The sequence below is a fragment of the Mobula birostris genome, chromosome 32 (assembly GCF_030028105.1).
Source record: "Mobula birostris isolate sMobBir1 chromosome 32, sMobBir1.hap1, whole genome shotgun sequence".
NCBI lineage: Eukaryota > Metazoa > Chordata > Chondrichthyes > Myliobatiformes > Myliobatidae > Mobula > Mobula birostris.
This window is the reverse complement of record NC_092401.1, coordinates 28,250,899-28,275,441: the sequence shown is the minus strand read 5'-3', so window position 1 is coordinate 28,275,441 and position 24,543 is coordinate 28,250,899. Positions and strand designations below refer to the sequence as shown.

Here is a 24,543-nt window from a genome sequence, read left to right as displayed (position 1 = left end):
GTTTTGATTTTTATAATGATTTGCATCTTGGGAACTCTATACAATGTGTACACATTCCAAGATATTCATTGCGTCCAAAGTTTTTATTCATTGCTTTTTCTCCACCATCTTTCTGCTTTCCTCGCACCCCCTTGTCAGTATGTGTCCACCCCTAACTGCTACTGTTGGGCAACACACACGTACTTTGACATACACCTGCCTTTCAACATGTACTGTTGGAGCAACACACACAAAATGCCAGACTGATGAATGGTCTCCCCAAAATGTCAGCTGTTTACCCCCTCCATAATTGTTCTTCCAGCATTTTGTGTGTGTGTTATTTATGATTTCCAGCAACTGCAGAATCTCCTGTGACACTTTTAGTGAAAATGGCCCAGTTGATATTATAAAATACTTTGAAAAACAGAGGCACCAGAGACTGTAGGTGCTGGAATCTGGAGTAAGGCACAATCTCCTAGAGGAAATCAGTAGGTCAAACACTATCTGTCAGGCACAGGGAAGGAATTTTCAATATTTTAGGTCTAAGCCCCACATTGGGACAGTTTCAATCCAAAACATTGACAATTGTTCCCCCCCAACCCCCAAGAGATGCTGATTGAACTGCTGAGTTCTTCCAGCAGATTGTTTGCTACAACAAACGCCTTTTATTATTGTAGAAAAGAGGAAAAGTTCAGGCCCAGTTTGAGGTGTGAGTGAAGGAAACTCCTCCACTGCCAAGACCAATTCATTAAATTCCTGCACACGTGACTGAGACCTGCTTTTAGCTGGGTGAAGTCATCTCCTACAACCCCAGAGATTATCCGGCTTCCTTGGATCTACTAACTGCAGTCCTTCTTTTCTGGAAGGTTTCATTATCCTTAAATTAGGGATGCAAAAATAAGCCCTGCTCTTGCTGTTGCTTGAAAGAAAATTCTTATTGGGATGTACAAATGTGGGTATATCCACCAGCACCAGCTGAGATAGTGAAGGCTCTCTCAGTCAACCAGCCTGTTAACTCTTGCTACTCACACGGCCCGTCAAAGGAGAACTTCCTCAGCACACATAATTCTCTCTTCCCCCACCCCCCGACTGACCACAAAATGGTAACAAGAGAGTGGGGAGGGGGAGCAGATCATTCCAATGTGAATCCATAAGTTGTTCCCTGACAAATCTTTAATCACATCTCCTTGAATAACTGTCATTGATTGTTGATGGTGTACAACAGGTGCTGGGATTTCAGGCAACTTGTCCTTCAGGTCACCCTCAATAAGCAGACTTACAATTGTCAAAATGTACAGCTTATTCATCATTGGTCACGTTGAAACATCACACATCCGAGTAACGGATAGGATCAATCAGTACAGAGTCATTGGGCTCTGAGTTGCCTCTAGGTACATCAACAAGGTAACCGCTCTAGAAGGGCAGGAGTTAGTTAAATCCATCCTTGAATTTGTCTTCTTGATGTCAATGATGTGATTCTGAGTGATCTTTGACCCCAGTACAAATAGGAACAGGCCACCTGCTTGGCCTGGAAGTTTAATGGAAATGCCTCTTCCCCTGCCCTGATCAGGCCGACCCTTTATCATCTCTGAGCCACGGCTGAGACTAGTTTCACTTTGCCTGCCTCTGCCTCTGTTTTTATCAAACACTCCTGGTCATCCTCTTCTTCAGTATTAGGACTCCTGCAGTCGCCGTAGCAACCGGTCGATGGTGACGTTGCGCTGGTGATGGACGACAGTTGTCTTCGTACCGCCATTGCCGCCATATCCACCAGGCCCATCTGTTTCTGTGGGGCAGCGAGGGCATCGGAAGGTGAGGCTGCCCCTGTATTCTGAGGTGCAGCGTCCACCACCCCGACTCCCCCAGCCAAGGGACCACACATCCCATTCCTCTTGGCCGCTGGCCAACCCTTGTCATCTGGCTGCTGCTGTCTAGTCTGGTCATTGAGAAGCTTCACCAGGAAGTTGATGTATTTCATGGCCAGGCGCAAGATCTCATTCTTACTGAGCTTCTTGTCTGGAGGGTGAGTGGGGATGAGTTTGCGAAGATCCGAGAAGGCCCCATTCACATTTTGCTGTCTCCATCGCTCCCGGCTGTTGGTGAACATTCTCCGGACAACCTTCTGAGGAGGACCTGAAAATAAAGGCAGACAAAAGTCCTCGTCACAAACCTGCCAGATACCCAACTGTACACAGTAAGGCCCACATGGAGATCCATGGTCTATAGTTGCACAAGATGTCACTAAGGCCAAATTTGGAGTTTGTTTTGTGTGCAGTTTGCGTGGCCAGCTACAGGAAGGATTAAGATGTAAGATTCATATTTAAGATTACAATTAGCTTTATATGATACATGCACATCAAAACATACAGTGAAATGTGTTGTTTGTATCAAATCAGATCAATGAGGATTGTGTTGGGGGCATCCTGGAAGTGTTGCTGTACTTCTGGCAGAAACAGCACACCCACAACTCACTAACCCCAACCCGTGCATCTTTGGAATGTGGGAGGCTACTGGAACGTACAGAGGAAATCTACACAGTCGTGAGGAGAATGTATGCACCTCTTACAGACAGTGGCTTGGATCAATCCTTGATCTTACAGATTAAACTGGAGAAGGTGCAAAAAGAAATATTGACAAGGGTGTTACCAGGACTGGAGGATTTGGCGCAGAAGAAGAGACTGGGTAGGCTGGGAAGGCTGGGAAGGCTGGGAGTGTTTTCCCTGGAAGAGGATGAGAGGTGACCCTAGAGAGGTTTCTAAAAATAATGATAGAGGTGGCACTGTAGTGTAGTGGTTAGCAGAATGCTGTCACAGCACCAGTGACCTGGGTTCATTTCCACCACATTGGCTTTGGCCATGGCTGCCCGGGGGAAAATGGTGCCCCCTACAATGAAGATAAATAGTCGCAGAGAACATGGGGAGGGAGGCATGTGATTGAGTGGAGGGTGGAAAACATTATCCTTTTTACTAAGCCCCTTATCATTTATTCATAAAACCATAAGACATAGGAGCAGAATTAGACCATTTGGCCCATCGTGTCTATTCTCCCATTTGATCACGGCTGATTTATTTTCCCTCTCAACCCCATTCTCCTGCCTTCTCTCCATAATGTTTGATGCCCTGACTAATCAAGATCCTATCAACTTCCGCTTTAATATAGCCTAAGTCTTGGGCTCCATCACCATTTGTGGCAATAAATTCCACAGATCCACCACCCTCTTGCTAGAGAAACTCCTCCTCGCCTCTTTTCTAAAGGGATGTCCTTCAATTCTGAAGCTGTGTCATCTGGTCCTAGACCCTCCCACTGCCCCCATCATGCCTCTACTCTACACCAACTTTTCCATTTGACCTCCCCTTCCTGTGTTTGCATCCTGAAATTTATTCAATTCTATACTCTTCTGATGAAGGCTATTGACTTGTCCATCAATTCTGCCCAATCTGCTGAGAACTTTCAACAATTTCCTACTTTTATTCCCATTGGGAAGATCCTGAAACAAGGAAGAGCTCTGTGGGAGAGGTGTTGATTCCAAGTATCCATGTACTGGACGTAGGGCCAATACCCAGGATGGGATCCACCGACCTTCATGCATCTCCATTTCGTAATGGCTTGACGATCTCCTTTTGACCCTGCTGCTTGGAAATATACTGAACGTGCTTGTAGCTCCAATATAGGCACTAGAATAGGAGCAGAACAAGTTATCAGTGTTTGCTGATCACAAAACAATGGACTTACAAACTAATAACATCTCTTTATTCATCTCTGGAGCAAAGGCGACCCTGCCTCTACCAACAGTTAGTTACCCCTATTGTTACTAGGCCACCAAAGAGTCAAACAACAGTAGTCCTACAACACAGAAACAGACCCTTTGGCCCAACTTGCCCATGGTGTCTAATCTAGAAGACTGTTTAACTTGATTTGAGGAGATTTGGTATGTCACAAAAGACTGGCAAATTTCTACTGTTTTACCTTGGAGAGCATTCTGACTGGTTACATCACTGTCCTAATACACAGGACTGGAAAAATCTGCAGAGGGCTGTAGACACAGCCAGATCTGTCTTGGTTACATCCTTTCCCATCATCGAGGACATCTTCAAAAGGCAATGCCTCAAAAAGGTGGCATCCATCAGTAAGCATGAATCCCCATCCCCACGTGCCTTCTTTCTCATTACTACCAATAGGGAAGAGGTACTGGAGCCTGAAGACATGCACTCAACATTTTAGGAACAGCTTCTTCAAAGAGACCACAGTAGAGCAGCAATCATAAACGTAGATCTGCCTGTCCAAAAGAAGTTCAAATCATCTCTTCGACAGGAGATCAGGGAGACCCTGTCTTACTGCTCCCTCTCTGTGATCTCTGCTGCTCTCAACTCTTCCAGCTTGTATTCTTTCTCCTCCCCCCAACTTATTCTGGCTCCTACCCCCTTCCTTTCCAGTCCTGATGAAGGGTTTCAGCCTGAGACATTAACTGTTTCTCCCCTCCACAGATGGTGCCTAACCTGCTGAGTTCCTCCAACATTTTGTGTGTGTTGTTGCAGGATCTTCAATTCCCGTTAGCCAGTAGGTGTGGCGGCTGAAAACAGTACCTGGGGTTTCTAAACATGATCCTCACTGGAAATGATGTGTCAAGCCGCTATACATAGGAGAGGCCATTCAGCCCCCAGAGCTCCTTCTATCATTTCCAAAGAGGTCGGAGGTCGCCGGGGGGAGGTGAAGTACAAACTGGCAGGTGATAGGTGAGACCAGGTGAGGGGAAGGTGGTTGGGTGGAGGAGGGAGAGAATGAAGTGAAAAGCTGGGAAGTGATAGGTGGGGAAAGGTAAAGAGGCTCCCATGGTCCACTTTCCTCTCCTATAAGATTCCTTCATCTCAGCCCAAAATATTCACTGTTTATTCCTCTCCATAGATGCTGCCTGACCTGCTGAGTTCCTCCAGCATTTTGTGAGTGTTGGTCTTTCTAATGGGATGTGCCGTGCTATCTTGAAGCTATAACCCTCGATCTCCATGTTTTTGAAGGTTTATCTAATTCCCTTTTGAAAGCCTCACCACCTCTTCAGCTGGCCCATTCCTTGTCCAAACAACTTGACACATTAAAATGGCCATCGCCCTTCCCTCCTCTGCTGTATTCAAATGGATATTTGTCAATGCTCCCTCAATTGAATGAGGTACCAGTTCGATAAGCTACATCGAACATCCATAAACAAGGCCCTGCACTGAGCTGGTTCCCTTAGAAGCTGCGTGGGGAAAATCCCCAGAGTTGGCTGTGATGTCTGTCACAGTGTCCTTAGTCCCAGCAGCCTGTCAGTGAAAGCACAACGCCAAAATTCCACAGGACTGGATTGACATCAAATTACATTTGTTTGAACCCCTGCAGTTAACAAAACAGTCCATGCCACAGCACGTATTTGAAACAATTAATACCATTACAAATAAAATCTTCTCAGTCTTCCTAGTTCCACACACATTTCAAATTAAAGTGATATCCAGTACCCTGATGGAAAAAGGTGTGGTATGATTCTTTTGAGGTTAAACTGGGGTTAAGCAGTGATACAAATAAGTTTAAATTGTATTTTTCCTATGCCATTTCAGTTTTATTCCTTTCTCAGTCCATTCTCTTTTTCATTTTTCGTTTTCTTTCTAGCTCCCTTTTCTCAGTCTGCCCTTCAGGTTCTACAGTCTTCCTATCTTTGTGTTTCTCCATCGTCTTTTCCCTGCCATCTCCCCCTGAAGTTGAGGCCCAATGGTCAAAGCCCTGAGACTGCGTGCCTGCTGGTCTCCTGGGGAAGCTGAGAGTCCAGTGTCTGTGAATCCAGTGGAAGCCGGAGGCCCGGGGGTGGCCTGTTCAGGGACTGGAGGACAGGGAGGGCGAGTGGATGTGTACATGGTTGGGCCAGTTTTGTTGCTGTTGTTCTGCTGAACATGGTGGGCCTGCTCTGTTGGTGCTGGGAAGTGTGGAGACATTTGTGGGCTGCCATCCTCCATTTGTCTCTTACCATTGTAATCAGCCTTCTTGAGTGCAGCCTGATAGTGTCGTACAGCCTTACAGCATGAAAACAGGCCCTTCGGCCCAACTGGTCCATGCTGACCAAGTTTCCCATCTGGTGTTATTTGCCCACTTTTGGCCCATATTCCTCAAAAGTTCAGGGGTTCCCGACCTTTTTTATGCCATGGACCAATACCATTAAGCAAGGGGTCCATGGACCCTCGATTGGGAACCCCTGCTCTAAACCTTTCCTTGTCCAAATAGCTTATAAATGACCCCCACCATCCAGGCCATACTCTCATCTTGCCATCAGGAAGGAAGTACGGGAGCCTTAGGTCCCACAGCACCAGGTTAACACCCTTCAACCATCAGGCTCTTGAACCAATGAGAATACCCTCAACCTTGAACTGATTCCACAACCTATGGATTCACTTTCCAGGACTCTACATCTCACGTTCTCAGTGTATTTTATTTACTTATTATTGTCATATTTGCGCAGTTAGTCTTCTTTGGCACATTGGTTGCTTGGCAGTCTTTGTGTCTAGTTTTTCATTGATTTTATTGTATTTCTTTGTTCTACTGTGAATGCCTGCAAGAAAATGAATCTCAGAATAGTATATGGTGACATACACATACTTTGATAATCAATTTACTTTAAACTTTTACTTTCATATGCCTCAACCACTTTCTCTGGCAGCTCGTCCACCTACTGTCCATAAGACCACAAGACGACATGAATACCTTCCATCCCATTGGACAACTTAGGCTTGTGTCTTTGGGCTAGTGTCAAGAATCATAGACCACTACAGTACAGAATCAGGCCCTTTGACCTATCCAGTCAGTACTGGCCTGGTCTTCTGCCCATTTCCACAGAGATCATACCTGCACACAGATCATATCCCTCCATATCCCTTTTCAAACTTCTCTTAAATGTTAAAATTGAACCTGCTTCTACCACTTTTGATGGCAATTTGTTCCACATTCGCACCACCCTGAGATGAAGAAGTTCACTCTCAAGTTCCCCTTAAATATTTCGCTTTTCACCCTAACCTATGACAAGGTTTAATCTTCTACCAAATACTGTAAATCTCTATTCCCTGGTTTTAAGGGCCAAAACCCAGGGAGCAGAGATTTAAAGATAAGGATTTGAAGATTAGCTTTACTTCTCACATGTACATTGAAACATCGAAACACACTGTATCATTTGTGCCAAAGCCCAACACAGTCAGAGGATGTGCTGGGGGCAGATCGCAAATGTCACCATGCTTCCAGCACCAACAAAGCATGCCTACGACTTATAAATTGCAACCCATATGCCCTCGGAATGTGGAAAGAAACTGGAGTATGTGGAGGAAGCCCACATGGTGACGAGGAGCAAGTACAAACTCCTTATAGACAGCAGGGTGGGAAGTCAACCCGAGCGCCTGCACTGTGAAATATCACATTAACCACTAAGCTACCGTGCCACCTACAAAAGTATTTGATAAAAGATTAGAGGGGAGGTGCAGGAATAATGCTATTACCTAGAAACAGGTTGAAGGTCAGGGGACTAAAAAAATCAAATCAGAACTACATGGTTGCGTGCTTGACAAGCTGTGAGCTGCAGAGTGACCCGCTGCTGTAAGGTGGGAGAAGCTGGGTGGTTCTTTTGACTGTCACAGACATGATAGACTGAATGGCCTTCTTCCTGTCATTAGTGATTTTTCAGTTAAGGCCACCAATTGACACCGTTTAGATAAAGTTCCCCTAAGGTCTAAAATAGACAAAAATTCACCATGCATGACGCTACAGAAAACAACAGCCCAGAACTTCATGGTCACTGGAGGAAATCAATGCTTCTGGGAACTTTGAAAAAGGGTGAGTAATGATGTAGTGATGCAGGACAGCGAGATTCTAATGCCCACTGTGTCCTTGGTCTGTGTGACACCTCACAACAGCTCCCAACTCGACCTACAGATGATATGACACTGTATGTAGCGGTTAGCGTAATGCTTTAAAAGCACCAGCTGTAAGATCATGGTTCAATTCCTGCCACTCTCTGTAGGAGTTTGTACATTCCCCACGATTGCATGTGTTTCCTCTGGTGCTGCTGTTTTATCCACATTCTAAACATGTACAAGTTAATAAGTTGTGGGTATCCTATGTTGGCGGTGGAAGCATAGCGACATTTGAGGCTGCCCCGTGACAGCCTTGGACTGTGTAGGCTGTTGATGCAAGTCACATATTCCACTCTCCCGTTACTCTGTGTAAAAGTTACACCCTCTAACACACCCCCCCCCATACTTTCTTAGAAATACCTTAAAATTATGCCCCCTCATATTAGCCATTTCCATCCTGGCTATTCAGTGGTTTTATAACGTTTATCATCTTGTACATCGCTATCAAATCATCTCTCATGAAATTGAAGTCAAGAGAATTGTGACCATGTGCTAAGAGTTAAAAATTCAACAAATACCACGACACTCTGTGCTTGTGTTTGCTGCACTGTCTGACTGAGTTTTATCATAGTTTAACAAGCCAGTTATAAAGCCCGGTCACACACACAAAATACTGCAGGAACTCAGCAGGCCAGGCAGCATCTAGAATAAGAGTACAGTTGACATTTCAGTACCCTTATCCTAGATGCTACCTGGCCTGCTGAGTTCCTGCAGTATTTTGTGTGTGTTGCTCAGATTTCCAGCATCTGCCGATTTTCTCTTGTTTGTGATAAAACCCAGTTAGTCTCACTTGGAGAATTGAGAGCAGTCTTGGGTCCCCTATTTAAGAAAGGATGTGTTGATATTGGAGAGGGTTCAGAGGAGACTGCAGACTTGGTGTTCTGCGTGTAAATAGAAAATGCTGAGCAAAGACTGTCTGTGGAGAGAGAAACCTCACCTCACCGCTGCTACGCTCATTTACTTGTGCTTTTTCTCTTGTTCTCTCTCTCTTTCTTTCTTGTTGTCTCTCTTGTTCCCTCTCTCTCTCTAATTCTCTCATTTTCTTTCTCTTGTTCCCTTTCACTCTCATTCTCATTTTCTCATTCTCTCTTTCTCTATTTCTCTCTAATTCTCTTTCTCTCTCTCTGCTCATTAACGATCAATCAGACAGCTTCATCAGTGACTGGTCACCCTACAGCACCCCAGCAAGATATCCCTATTGTTTCATTCGGTCCTTCTCCATCTCTCTATAGTTTTAAACTTTTTCTTTATTTTCCCAGTTGTGGTAAAGGGTCTCAAATGTGAACTGTGATACCTGTTTTCCTTAGCACAGATTCTCTCTGACCTGCTCAGTTTTTTGTACAGTTTCTATTTTCTGGTAGGTTGGAGTTATTCCTTAAAGATGTCATCAGAGCAGAAATGCACTGGTTTAGATCATATGACATATGGGCAGAATTAGGCCATCCAGCGCACCAAGTCTGCTCTGCTATTCCATCATAGCTAAAATAATATCCATCTCTGTTGCAGTCTGACCAATGCCTTATAAAGCCACAGCATTACATCCTTGCTTTGAAATTATAATCCTTTCGAAATGAATGCCAACATTGAACTTACCTTCCTTACCAACAACTCAACCAGCAAGCTAACTTTAGGGAATCTTGCACAAGGACTCCCAAGTCTCTCTCAGCCCAATTTTCTGTTTAGTAAGCTGAGCAGGGCTAAAGAAAATCTAACACATGCGCGTGCGCACACACACACATACACACACACACACACACACACACACACACACACACACACACACACACACGCACACATACACACACACACACACACACACACACACACACACACACGACAGACCTGTTGATCAAGGGATGTGCACGATACTGTGAGCCAATGAGAGGACTCTGCATTGGGAGTGGTGACATGGAGTGGTGTGAAAGATGCACCATCCTGCTGTCCGAGCCTGGGATGAGAGGTAGGATGGGGCACAGGGCAGTCAGTTCGGTGGTCTGTATGGTCCTAACCCCTCCATTGATCTGGTGGCCATCGTTCACTGTGTGGATCTTGCTGTGTCCCAGGCTGATCACTGGCACCTCCAACGGGAGGCCTTCCGAAGAGCTCAGAGGGGTTTCCATGGAAACTGGTTCTGGTGCATCCTGTTTGTTTGATTGAGTGACATCCCTGATGGTAGATCCCAAAGCTGGGGTTGTAACGTCCACACTCTCTCCCTCATTAGTGGGGGAGTCAATAATTTGCCCTGGCTCAACCTTCATGGGGCTGTGAGAATCTCCAGTGGCAGGAGGAGACTGATTCTCGGCCTTCTCCATCATCTTCCGCCGTCAGCCTGGGTACCGTTCATCAGTCTGAAGTGTACTACACGGGCAATCTAATGCTCTGAAAATCCACTGTGACTTACCTGCAGCAAAGAAAGAGACAGATAAATGATAATATGGTAAAAAAAAAATTGCTTAGAACTCAAAACTATGTTCATTTCATTGCAGTGATAAGGTCTGCAGTCTAACAAATTAATGCAACAAGAGTTGGCTATTCAGCCCTTCTAACCTGTTCTATTAAGTAAATCAGGGTTGACATGCACACAGTGGCTACTTTATTATGTACACCTCTATACATACCTGTTAATGCAAATATCTATTCAGCCAATCATGTGGCTGCAGCATTAAAAGCAACGCACAAAAGAATGCAGAGAGGTTCAGTTGTTCAGACCATATGTCAGAATGGGGAAGAAATGTGATCTAAGCGACTTTGACTGTGTAGTGATTATTAGTGCCAAATGGGGTGGTTTGATTATCTCAGAAAATGCTGATCTCCTGGGATTTTCACATACAACAGTCCCTGGAGTTTACAGAAAATGGTGTGAAAAAAGAAAAAAATCCAGTGAGCAGCAACTCTGTGAGCAAAAATGCCTTGTGAATGAGAGAGGTCAGTGGAGAATGGCCAGAATGGCTCAAGCTGACAGGAAGGTGACAGTAACTGAATTATCCATGCATTACAACAGTGGTGGGCAGAAGACCATCTCTGAATGCACAACATGTCAAACCTTGAAGTGTATGGGTCACAGCAGTGAAAACCACACTGGTCACCGAGTGTAGTTCAACTCCATTTCCATCCTGAACACTACGTACTTTGATTAACCTACAAAATGCTGGACACTCTGATTTCCAAACTTCGTGTAAGTTTCAGAGGGTAAGAAACTCCAACTTTGTTGATTCATTGTGTGAAAGTATCCTGGCTGGTTATATCATGTCTCGTATGACAATTCGGAAGTACAGAAACAGAACCAGTTTCAGTGTAGTGGACTCAGTTCAATACATCATGGGCACATCCCTCCCTACCATTAGTAGTATCTTCAGGAGGCAGCATCAATTATCGAAGATCTCCACCATCTCTTCACGGCTACTATTGGGCAGGATGTACAGAAACCAGACGTCCCACACCTCTAGGTTCAAGAACAACTACTTCCCTTCAATGGTCTTGACACAACCCTAATCACTACGGTTTAGCAACACTATAACCACTTTGATCATTTCTGAAATGTTTTCTTTGTTTGAATTGTGTTTTCTTGTAAAAATTGTGTAATGCTGCTCATCCGATGCTATGTGTCTGTGATGCTGCTGCAAGTGAGCTTTTCATTGAACCTGTGCACACGTGTAACTTGTGCCTATGACAATAAACTTGACCTCAACCTTGAATAATAGTGTTGTCTGACTGCACTGCACTTTCTCTCTAATTCTGCACTACACTGGACAACAATTTTTTTGAAGTGTTGCTACCCCAGAAGTTATTTTTGTTTATGATTAACTGCTTGAAGCTGAATACAAATGTAATTTCAGACTATTTGTATCACATAGGAATTTGGACAAACAAAAAATTAACTTTTATTGAATATAATGCATTTAATTGCATAACAGCTTTGCAGTAATTAAACAAAGCTAAAAATGTTTTGTTGATGATTTTCATTTGTACTCAGTGCCTGAGGCCTCTGGCTTAAGTGTCCAACAATAATCAGACAGTATTGATGGATTCCAGTTGCCCTGATATCGGTTCTCCATGACTACAATGTCCTGATGAAACCTTTCACCATGCTCGACACTGACGGTGCCAAGATCTTCAGGAAGAAGTCTAAACGGGAATGCAAAACATTAATCTTTAGTGACATATTGCACTTCATGGTTTTGTATGCTTGAAGCATGGTGTCAACGAGCTGCATGAAGTTTGGTGCTCTATAGTTGCCAAGAAAAGTTTCAACAACATGCGACTTTCTATGGCCCCACTAGAAGTTCTTTGAATTGCCTGACATTGCTGACCTGTTTGAATTGTAAACCAATAAAAATGTCTCCCCAAATCTTGGCATCAGTTATTCTGACTTGAATTATGAATTGAGATAACAAATATAGGTGATTTCAAAAGCATGGTTTGTGATAGGGAAATTTCATGGGATTTTAATGATCAGCAGCCCAAAATCTATAAGTATTCAGGAAAAAAAATCCTTGTAGTCCAGTGTAATTGAGGGACCACTTCATTGAGCAGATTCACTCTACCTGCCACAAAAAGCGAGACTTCTGCGTGGCCAACTATTTTAATTTGACTTCTCATTCCAATTCCGACATACATGTCCATTGCCTCCTCTATTGCAATGATGGTGCCATTCTCAGGTTGGTGGAGCAACACCTCATATTCTGTATGGTAGCCTCTAACCTGACAGCATGAACTTTGAATTTTCTAACTTCTGGTAATTTCTCCCCTCCCCCTTCTCTCTTTATCTATTCCCCATCCTGGCTCCCCTCTTAACCCATCTTTTCTCCTCACCTGCCTATCCCTTCCATCTAGTGCCCCTGCTATTTTCCTTTCTCCTCTTCTATCAGATTCCATCTTCTTCAGCCCTTTACTTCTTCTACATATCACCTTCCAGCCTTTTACTTCATTCCCTTTCCCACACACACCCACTGTTCCCCTCACCTGGCTTTATTTATCACCTTCTAGCACCTTCTAGCTTGTACTCCTTCCCCTCCTCCCACCTTCTAATTCTGGCTTCTTCCCCCTTTCCTTTCCAGGATCAAAGTAAGCTGCAGAGAGTAATAAAATTAGACAGCTTCACCTTAGGTTCTGGTCTTGAGACATCTTCAAGGAGCGGTGCCTCAGAAAAGCAGCTTCCATCATCAAGGACCCCCACCTCCCAGGACATGCCCCCTTCTCATTGTTACCATCAGGAAGGAGGTACAGGAGCCTGAAGGCACACACTCAGTGATTCAGGAACAGCTTCTCCCCCTCTGACTGGACATTGAACCCTTGGACATTACCTCAACACTTCTTTAAAAAAAATCTGCTTTTGCACTACTTATCTTAATTTAAATTATTGTAATTGTTTTTTTCCCTATATTTATCACGTACCGCTGTCGCAAAGTTAACAGATCTTACGACATATGCCAGTGACATTAAATGTGATTCTGATGAAAGGTCTTGGGCTAAAATGTCAGCTGTTTATTCCCCTCCATAGATGTTGCCTGATGTGCTGAGTTCTTCAAGCATTTTGTACGTGTTACCCCATGTTCTGCACTGTGTTCTTGTGTTTCCTTTTGTGCTACTATGATGAACTTGTTTTGAAATGATCTGCATGGAAATAATCCAAAATAATCTCAGTACACGTGACAACGATAAAGCAATTCCAATACCAAAAATGTTTCCTGATTTCATTTCAGATAAATAATTAATATTTATCTTTGGAATGTTTATTTAGCACCTATTGTAGCTGCAGAACGTCACCAAACACTTGACAATAACTTTAATGTGTTTTACAACCTTTTGAACTGAACACTGCGGTCATCAGTTTCAGATGATTAGAATTTCCAGAGAACATTTCCACAGTTTTCTCTGGAAGTTGAATGTTCCTGCTTCCCGTATTTAAATCTCTGTCAAATGTCCAAACTTGTGCTTCTCGCCTGTCTCACTATTATCCTGACTCATCCTCTCACCCCCTCCATCCGGCCCCCATTTCACTGCTTCTTAATATACACTCAGTGACCATTTTATTAGATACACCTGTACACCTGCTCATTAATGTAAATATCTAATCAACCAATCACGTGGCAGTAACACAATGCATAAAAGCATGCAGACATGGTCTAGAGGTTCAATTGTTATTCAGACCAAACAACAGAATGGGGGAGAAATGGAAGAAATGTGATCTAAGTGACTTTGACCTTAGAATGATTGTTGGTGCCAGACGGGGCGGTTTGGGTATCTCAGAAACTGCTGATCTCTTGGGATGTTCATGCACAAAATTCTCTAGGGTTTGAAGAGAGTGGTGTGAAAACAAAAAAAAAACTGGTTCAAGCTGACAGTAACTCAAATAACCACGTTTTACAACAGAGGTGTGCAGTAGAGCATCTCTGAACACACAACACATAGAACTTTGATGTGGATAGGCGCAGCAGAAAATCACAAACACAAGTTGCCCATACCTAATAAAGTGGCCACTGTATGTATGTTAGCACTTCTCAGTTCTGACGGGAAGTTATAAACCTGAAAACTCAACTGGATCACCTCTTAATGGCTGACTGGTGTGTTGAGCATTTAACACCTTCTGTCTTTATACAAAATAGTTTTGAACAATAGTTGATGCTCTCTAGTCCAGCACCTTTAGGATCTTCCTAACTTTCACCTCTCACCAGAATTTACCTATCACTCACCAGTTCAGTTATCCTTTTATTCTGGCTCCTGCCCTCTTTTTTTTCCCAGTCCTGATGAAAGGTGTTGGCCTGAAATGTTGACTGTTCTTTTCCCTCCGCAGATGCTGTTGGACCTACTGAGTACTGATTTGCATGTTTTATTTTCCAACATCTGTTTTGTCTGTCTAGTTGTTGTCCATGTGGGTCTCTGGAGTCATCTGACTTACACATGTTGGCTTTTATTTCTCTTATCGCTAGAAGGACGCTCTTGCTTAAATGGAAAGATGCGGTCCCTCCTACTCACGCTCAATGGTAACATGATGTGATGTCATGTTTAAATTTAGAGAAGATTCGATGTGCAATCTTTGAATCTAGCCAAGACTTTCAAACATTTTGGGGACCTTTTCTGAATTATTTTCAAAACCTTTGATTTGCTGTTAAAGCACAGATGATGACTAATATTTTTTTTTTCCTTTTTTTCTTCACTAATCAGCTTCGGTCTTGGTAGTGGGTTAGAATTTTTTTATATAATCAAATTACTATATTTCAATGTTACGAATTAATTAATCTGTATGAATATAGGGTAAGGGGTCTTTATATGCGATTTAGTATAATGTATTGATATATATTGTTTTCTTGTACTCTGTATTTTTATATATAAAATTAATAATAAAAATATTGGGAAGAGTCCATATGGGTCTCACAGAAGAAGCCCCAAAGAGTGGTAGTAGATGTGGTCTCTCTGACTGGTGGCTTGTGACTGGCAGTGTGCTGCTGGGTTTGGTACTGGGTCCATTGTTGTTTGTCATCTATATCACCAATCTGGATGATATTGTGGTAGACTGGATCAGCAGGTTTGCAGATGAGAGTGACATCTTGGAGGTGAGTAACACATACAAAATGCTGGAGGAACCTAGCAGGTCAGGCAGATCTATGGAGAGGAATAAACAGTCAACATTTTGGGCTGAGATCCTTCATCAGGACATGTATGAGCAGTACATGGTGACTGTTTAGCACAATGGGCCAGAATTTCAGCTTCCACAAAGCATTTAATGAGTTTTCTTTGTTTCCTGTGATTGAAGGTACCATTTTAAGTCTTAAAATGGAGGTTCATGCTTGAGCCTGGATAGCACCTACAAATTTGCAAAGTTTTTCCTTTAAAGTATAAGCTGATTGCAAGAAGGTGATATGTGTTCTGGTGCTACTAATTGTCTTTCAAATGACAGTGTGGTTGGCACCTTGGTGGCTTTTCACCACAACTCTGTGAAACCACTGTTCCACAGTGAAGGCTTCAGTCGGATATTGGGGCTGATATCTTAACACTGATGACAAGATAATTCTATTCAAAGTGCACATCAGATAATAATACTGCACTTTAGGAAATCTTGGCCACATGAAGAAGGATTGGTTAGCTTACATACAGTCAGTGGCCAATTTGTTAGGTACACATGTGCACCTGCTCATTAATGTAAATATCTAATCAGCAACTCAATGCATAAAATTATGCGCACATTCCTCGTATTTGCGTTTTTAAAGGCATGGTTTAGTTGTGGTTCAGAAAAAAAAACATTATATTGGGGAAGAAGTGTGGTCTAAGTGACTTGGATCATGGAAGAATTGTTGGTGCCAGACGAGGTGGTTTGAGTATATCAGGAATTGTTGATCTGGAATTTTCACGCACAGCATCTCTAGAGTTTACAGAGACTGTCATGAAAAATAAAAAAAAAAGTTTTGTGGGTGAAAACAACTTGTTAATGAGAGAAGTCAGAGAGAGCCAGACCGGTTCAAGGTGATTGGCAGGCAACAATAACGCAAATAACCACGCATTACAACAGTGGTGTGCAGATGAGCATCTCTGAGTGCACAACCCATCAAACCTTGAAGTGGATGGGCTACAACAGCAGAAAACCACAAACATACACTCAGTGGCCACTTTAGTAGGTACAGGAGGTATCTATAATAAAGTGGCCACTGAGTGTATGCACTGAAAACATAGTGGTTAAATTGTAAATTTAGAAAGCTATCACCAGGTAACTAGAAGGTATGGAATTTCATTCTTCATGTCAACTGGGTTCCCAGTTCAAAACCAGACCAGAAACTGCTGGAAACACTCAACAGGTCAGGTAGCATCTGTGGAGTTGACATTCTAGCTTTTTGAAATTTCATCAGGAAAGTAAGGCTTTGAACTGAAATGTTCTTACTCCCTGGATGCTGCCTGACCTGCTGAGTATGCATAGTTCAACACATACAAAATCTAAATCTGGACTATAGAAGGAAAAGAAAGAACAAGCTTTTCATGAAAACTTGCGCTAAAAATTACTTCAAAACCTATTGAGAGTGTGTGAGTGGTGTGGAGGGAGAACAGGTCATCCTACACCCTCGGAATGATTATCTCAAACAGTTGTTATTAACAGGTGTGCATGTGTGCCTCTCTCAAAGCTGACAAATTTAAATCCCTGTACAGGTCCCTGGAGCATAGACTTCTTAACTGTAGTGCAGAAAATATGGTTGCTGATTTGTTTGCAACAAGATCCATGAATAGCAACAAAGATATGAACACCAGAATGGCAAAGAAAGCTGATAGTTGGTACCTTTTCCAGTGTCAAAATGTGTAATGCTAAAGGGCAGTCTCAATCTCCCTGCCTTTCCCTGTTGAAAGCTTATCTCACTCACTTTGAATGCTTTTCCCTGAGTGAAGGATTAGCTTAGGTCTTTCTCTATTTAAGCTAGCCCCACATGTTATTTGTAATTTCATTTTAGCTAAGGCAAACACACAGTCTTATCTTTACACAACAACTTTTGGAGAATTGAGTCGCCAAGATCACTGTACAACCAGAGTCAAAGTAAAAGTACATTTATTATCAAAGTATGTGCAGTATATGTCATCATATACCACCTTCAGATTCATTTTCCTTCAGGAATTTACAGGAAAATAAAGAAATGCAATCAAAATTTATGAAAAAACTATACATATATGAGGATGTGACTAAACACATTGATGAAGGTAGAGCAGTATATGTAGTGTTTATTGATTTCAGCAAGGCATTTGAAAGTTACCCCATACAAGGTTTATTGAGAAAGTAAGGAGGCATGGGATCCAAGGGGACCTTGCTTTGTGGAGCCAGAATTGGCTTGCTCACAGAAGGCAAAGAGTGGTTGTAGACAGGTCATATTCTGCATGGATGTCAGTGACCAGTGGTGTGCCTCAGGGATCTGTTCTCTTGGTGATTTTATAAATGACCCTGGATGAAGAAGTGGAGGGATGGGTTAATAAATTTGCTGATGACACAAAGGTTGGAGGTGTTGTGGATAGTGTGGAGAGCTGTCAGAGGTCACAGCGGGACATTGATAGGATGCAAAACTGGGCTGAGAGGTGGCAGATGGAGTTCAACCCAGATAAGTGTGAGGTAACACACATAAAAGTTGCTGGTGAATGCAGCAGGCCAGACAGCATCTCTAGGAAGGGGCGCAGTTGACGTTTCAGGCCGAGACCCTTCGTCAGGACTAACTGAAGGAAGAGTGAGTAAGGGATTTGAAAGTTGGAGGGGGAGGGAGAGATCCAAAATGATAGGAGAAGACAGAAGGGGGAGGGATGGAGCCAAGGGCTGGACAGGTGATGAGATAAGTGTGAGGTAATTCATTTTGGCTGGTCAAATATGATGACAGAATATAGCATTAATGGTAAGACTCTTGTCAGTGTGGAGGATCAGAGGGATCTTGGAGTCTGAGTCCATAGGACACTCAAAGCTGCTGCACAAGTTGACTCTGTGGTTAAGAAGGGATACGGCGCATTGGCCTTCATCAACTGTGGGATTGAGTTTAAGAGCTGAGAGGTAATGTTACAGCTATATAGGACCCTGGTCAGACTCCACTTGTAGTACTGTGCTCAGTTCTGATCACCTCACTACAGGAAGGATGTGGAAACTATGGAAAGGGTGCAGAGGAGATTTACAAGGATTGGGGCGCATGCCTTATGAGAATAGGTTGAGTGAACTCGGCCTTTTCTCCTTTGAACAGCAGAGAATGAGAGGTGACCTGATAGAGGTGTATAAGATGATGAGAGTCATTAATCATGTGAATAGTCAGATACTTTTTCCCTGGGCTGAAATGGCTAACACGAGAGGACACAGTTTTAAGGTGCTTGGAAGTAGGTACAGAGGATATGTCAGAGGTAAGTTTTTTATTCAGAGAGTGGTGAGTGCGTGGAATGGGCTGCCAGCAATGGTGGTGGAGGCAGATATGATAGGGTCTGTTAAGATACTCCTGGATAGGTACATAGAGCTTAGAAAAATAGAGGGCTATGGGTAACCCTAGGTAATTTCTGAAGTAAGTACATGTTCGGCACAGCATTGTGGGCCGAAAGGCCTGTATTGTGCTGTAGGTTTTCTATGTTTCCATGTTTCTAAACCAAGACTGACAAACAACCAATGTGCACAATGAATTATGCACATTAGTTCAGCAAACCTGATGGTTGTAGGGTAATAATTGTTCCTGAACCTGGTGGGGTGGGATCTCTTGCCCAGTGGTAATAGTGAGAAAAGAGCATGACCTGGTTGGTAGGGGTCCTTGATGGTAGATGCCGCTTTCTTGTGGCAGCACTCCATGTTAGTGTGCTCAGTGATGGCGTAATTGGTAAGAGGAATACCGTCCTTGGTGTACAGAGGGTTCTTGGGGTCCCAGTCCATAGCTCCCCGAAATTGACTGCACAGGCTGATAGGGTGGTAAAGAATGCACGTGGCATGCTTGCCTTTATTTAAGAATCAGGAAGTGATGTTGCAGTGTTATGAAGCTCTAGTTAGGCCCCAACTGGAGTACTACATTGACCTCTGGTCACCCCATAACAGGAAGGATGTGGGGACTGTGGAAAGGGTACAGAAGATGCTTGCCAGGATGCTGCCTGGAACTGCGGGCACGTGCTATGAGGAGAGCTTGGAAAAACTTGGGATTTTTTTTTCCCGGGGGCTGAGGGCAAACCTGAAAGAACTACATACATGATGTATTTTTTAATTATGAAAGGCATAGCGTTGAGAGCCAGTATCTTTTCTCAGGGTTGAATTGTTTAATACTGGAGGGCATACATTTTAGGTTCAAAGGAGATGTGTGGGGCAAGGTTTTTTTTATACTGAGAGTAGTGATTGCCTGGAACGCTGTGTGAGAGGTGGTGATGGGAAAATATATTAGCGGTGTTTAAGGGGACCTTAGAAAGACACAAGAAGGTGCATAACACAGAAGGGAAGGGGGAGATGGACGGAAGGAGTGAGTCTAGTTAGGCATTTAATTACTGATTTAACTGGGCACAACATTGTGGTTGAATGGTCTGTTACTGTATTATACACACCAGGTACCCACCCACTCTCTGTGTAAAATAAACCTACCCATTACTGTATTGTACATACCAGGTACGCAGGCACTCTCTGTGGAAAATAAACCTACCCTGTACATTTCCCCTTGACCTTGACCCCTCTGACCTCAAATGCATGCCTGCTAGTATTGGATATTTCAAACCAGGACAAAAGATACCGGCTTGAAATTCCTGTTCAAGGCACCAGTGCTGTCTCCCATGTGGATGAAAAGTGTGAGGCCTTTCACTGCTACCTGAAAGGACAGACAAGGCTTTGTTCAGAATATGGTACCTCAGGCAGTACTGCACTCTTACAGTGTGGCACAGCTCAAACTGTGTGCCCAACCATCTGCTATGAGATGAATGAGGAATCTTCCACCACACCGGAGGCAAATTCACTACATTTAAAGTTATTTAATGGTGGAATAGATTCGAAGGGCTGAATAGCCTACTAACTTTTTATGGTCGTATAATATAATCTGAAATAATGAGAGAAAATGCTAAAAGTACTCAGCAGGTCAGGCAGCATCTGTGGAGACAAGAACTGAACTGGACTCTGTGGTGAGCATTAAACACTGTATGAGCTAACAATATCTCAGCTCTGCACATCACTGTCAGTAATCCAGGATGAGAATCGGGTTTGTTATCGCTGACCTATGCAGTGAAATGGGGTGTTAAAGATAACAGCCAGTATCTTTGACCCAGTGTTGCAGAAAAAAGTTACAATGAGGAATATGTAAAAGTATATAAGTAATGAAAAAGAGTGAGATGGTGTTCACAGACCATGCGGAAATCTGATAGTGGAGGGGAAGAAGCTGTTCTTCAAATGTTGAGTGTGTGCCTTCAGGCTCCTGTACCTCCTCCCTGATGGTAGGAATGAGTGGTGAAGCACACATACTTTTAAATTGTAAATACTGAAATTAAAACACAAAGCGACCTTAGCAGGTCAGACGGCATCTGTGGAGAGACAAAGGGAATTAACGTCAAAGACCCTTCCTTAGAACTATTGAGGATTTTCTGGCAATGAAGGACCTTAGTCCTGAAATACCAGTGGCTTCTAAAGTTCACAAAGTGTTTCAGGCATTTTCTGTGTTTTGTGAAATTTCGTATTCCCAGCATCTACAGATCTTATTTTTAGTTTCTACAAATCGTGAAATAATATAATGTCCTTTGTGAGCAGACTCTGTAACTATTTTGCGATGGTGTCAGCCCTGTTCAGTACAGGCGCACTCAACATGTGACTGCTTTGCAAATGCGCCTGATGCCCCTGAAATTTCGGATTATATCTTCTGCCAAATTCATAAAGGGACATTACAGTGAGGTCCTCACCCCCTCTCGATACCTGGGACAATCAGTATCCTATGTAGAACGTGGACCGTAAGGTTAGAGAGAAGGCTTACGAGTCTGGAGCAACACACAATTTGCTGAAGGAACTCAACAGGGCGAGCAGCATTTGTGCGGGACCGGGACAGCCCTGGTGCAGGGTTTCGAGCCCAAAACCGTGACAATTCCTTTCCTTCCACGAACGCTGCTCGATCCGACTTGTTCCTCTATCAGGCTGTTTGCTGTTTTATGGTGAGTTATCTATCTTGTCCCAACTATTCTACACAGTTTATTGTCACATCCGAGAGACTTCCTGGCTGTTTAAATTAAAATAATAAATGTTAAAATTATATAATTTATAAAATTATAAATTTCAAATTAAAATCATATATTTTAAAAACAGCGACATTATATCTAGAATACAATGAAAAATATTCTTCCTAAGCCACTTCGAGGGCCGTATTCAGTCCGCTGTTCCATTCTGCAAGTCACTCTGTCAAATTTTTCTTCATTATTTGTTGGGTAAAAATCCCGCTTTAAAATATGCCCTCGGCGCCTTCGCATTTCCCACGACTAACAGGTGCAGTAACTGGTAACACATAATACAAAATGCTGGAGGAACTCAGCAGGTCAGGCAGCATCTATGGAAAGGAATAACACAGCATCTACAAACGTTTGTATACAGCAACTGGTACTTACGCACCCGGGGTAGATGCCGCAAGGTCTGTAATTTCCAGCCAGAACACATTGGTTCACATGAAAACTATCTACACACGATATACGGTCTTAAGTCCCTTTTGCAAAATTCCATTTCATTTCGTTCAAATGCCTTCGAATCCCTCTTTAGCACCAGGCACTCGGCTCTATATTATAAATGCTATTAACACCACCGTTTAAAGATTAATTGAAGTTATGGCGATTCTGTTCCCCAGACTTCGTAAACTTCAAGCGTTTGAATGTTTGCTCGTTTTTTTAAAATATGTTCTCAAAGCAAACATGATCACTCCGAAAGCAAAACTGTTATGCTGTCTCTTAACACTTATTTCTGTAATTCCGTTCTTAAATGTTATTATAATTACCGTAGAATCGTTTAGCTGGCGGATTTTCTAAATTACCATTGCTGTCAAACCTGAGAAATTGATCCAATTTGGTTCAGACGCATCCTAATAGGATTTCATTTCAAATAATAAAGACTCCGGACCGCCTAAACCTCAGAGTTTCGGATTTTTGATTTAAGCACGGGTTGAAGAATAACACGCACACTCAAAATGCTGGAGGAACTCAGCAGGCCAGGCAGCATCTATGCAGGGGAATAAACAGTCGACATTTCGGGCCGAGACCTTTGTGTTTGTGCATTTCTATCTTCCTTAAAGTAACAGCTTGTTACGTTCTGTTAATAACTGACATAAATTGCCCAGTAAAACAATTGCTCTCATAAACAAAACAAAAACTGAACGGATTGGAAAATAAAACTCTTAAATATACGTTTGTGTGTGTGTAGCCGTCCGGAGCGGTGTCCACGTTGCCCACGTTGCAAATTTACTTGAGTTATATTCGAATATCATCGGCTCAAAGCACCCAACGGTAATTTGCAACCAAAAAAAAACACGTCAACAAATTGTCTAACGAAGATATATTACTCTAATTTATTACACTGGAATACGTATATAAAAGATGAAAGGTATTGGCAAATACTTCGACCAATTTTGTTCATCTTGATTCCTATCTTGCTACGAAAAAATATATACGCTCTCTGGTCTATTTTCCTTTTTTTTCCCAAAAGTTTCATTTATTTTAAGCCGGGTTTATGGGTTACTTCCTGGTCGAATGCCCCCGACTGCAACTAAAAGCCGCTCCGTTACGCTGTGCTTGGATCCCCATCAATTGTCCTATCTGCCGGGTATGAAGGTAATTCTGCGCTTACCCGCCGTGTGCTGGGAAGATCTGGACGGAGCCATTTTCTACAGCCTCCATTTGTGGCCGTTGCGCTTTTAAAGTTTTTTTTCCCGAGTGCCTGGTCGGTACAGATTTCCTTTTTAAGTCGGAAAGGATGCAATGTCGCAAGGTGCAGCCCCGGATAAGAGCTCAAAGAAGTCTGCGAAACCCTGATAAGGAAGCCGCAACTCAGACCCAGCCAACCCTGCCTAGTTGGCCTTCTATTGAACATTAGAGGAAACGATTACATAGGAATAGCTTTGCCGCCCAAAGATTTTTTTCTCTTTCTCTTTCTCTCTCTAAAAAAGCTCATTAAGTACATGAGATCGTGGCTTTCTCTGGCCCAGGTTTCCAAGTCCCAATATTTATAGATTTTTATTGTTCTGTGAAAAGACCTTAATCAACTTAGAAATTGAGAAAGTGAAAGGCCATTTCTGTAGCAATTTTCTCCACGTTTGAGATTAAATTCTAAATTTAAACCCCATCAAATGCAATATTTTTATTTCCATGAGACAGGGTGGCCACAGAAGAAATTGGGATACTGTACATGTAATTTCTTTTTGTATAATTTTTGGAAACACAAAATGAAAATGCTGGAAACACTTACAATGTTAACATTAACTGTTTCCCTTTCTCTCATTGCAACATGACCTACTATCATCTTCTGTTCTTATTTCAAAATGACCAGCACCTGCAGGTTTTAAAAAATTCCTTATTAAACCATTGCAGTTTTTGATTGTGCTCAGTTTGCCCTGGTAGTGTCATCACTTGAGTCCTGAATGATGTTCTCTCCGGGACATTTTCCCTTAATGGACAACACCTGTGCATGACTTTCTTTAATGTGGGGAGACTAATGCATGGGCAGCCACAACACAGTCCGTGTCAGATCCGGATCGCGGTCCAGTGGCATGGAGTACAAGATGGCTGGAGACTCTTCACGGCTGCAGCCTTCTTCCACCTTCACTGCTCCTGTGATGTGTCGTCATCTTCCACCAGCTCTGCTGTTGAGGTCTTGGTTGGATCGCACTTTGCCTGGAATCTTCCCCTTGGCCTTACTGCCATGGTGACCTTACCAGGAGCTAAGCACGAGATGGCATTGGGACCTGAGGAACTCACAACCTCTCCATTGCTAACACAGCCTGCATCATAACGAGCTGTATTAATGTTTCTTTGTTGTTTACAGTGAGTTGGGTAGTCACAGGGAAGTGTTGCCCTCACTGCAGTTCCCCGCAGAAATCACCACCACATCTCTCTGCACAGACACGATATTGTGGTCCACAGCCACCAAAACTGTTCTCCTCATTGAGTTAACTCTCCCATGGGAGGAAGGAGTTTAGAATTCATTTTGAGAGGGTTATCCACACTAGTTTAATGGCCT

General features: G+C 43.0%; 1 protein-coding gene across 2 annotated transcripts; it reads right to left on the bottom strand.

Moving 5' to 3' along the window:
- LOC140191153 (T-cell acute lymphocytic leukemia protein 1 homolog) lies at positions 1 to 23,253 on the bottom strand. 2 transcript variants are annotated; one of them, XM_072248279.1, is made up of 4 exons: positions 23,155 to 23,253; positions 9,738 to 10,296; positions 3,445 to 3,653; positions 1 to 2,112 (listed from the first exon to the last, which is right to left on the bottom strand). In XM_072248279.1, exons 2-4 carry the CDS (start codon positions 10,208 to 10,210, stop codon positions 1,562 to 1,564), a joined length of 1,233 nt encoding a protein of 410 aa, XP_072104380.1. In that variant the 5' UTR covers positions 10,211 to 10,296; positions 23,155 to 23,253; the 3' UTR covers positions 1 to 1,561. The 2 variants fall into 2 exon arrangements, with proteins under 2 accessions (XP_072104380.1, XP_072104382.1); XM_072248281.1 differs by having other exon boundaries at positions 3,559 to 3,653.
- Positions 23,254 to 24,543: the final 1,290 nt, after the last annotated feature.

Excerpts from the sequence above, each read along its gene's own strand:
- LOC140191153 (XM_072248279.1), bottom strand. The coding sequence starts at position 10,210 with ATGATGGAGAAGGCCGAGAATCAGTCTCCTCCTGCCACTGGAGATTCT. Across the intron at positions 3,654-9,737 it reads GCACATCCCTTGATCAACAG|TGCCTATATTGGAGCTACAA; the intron begins GTCTGTCGTGTG and ends CTCCTATTCTAG. Across the intron at positions 2,113-3,444 it reads TCTTCCCAATGGGAATAAAA|GTCCTCCTCAGAAGGTTGTC; the intron begins GTAGGAAATTGT and ends CTTTATTTTCAG.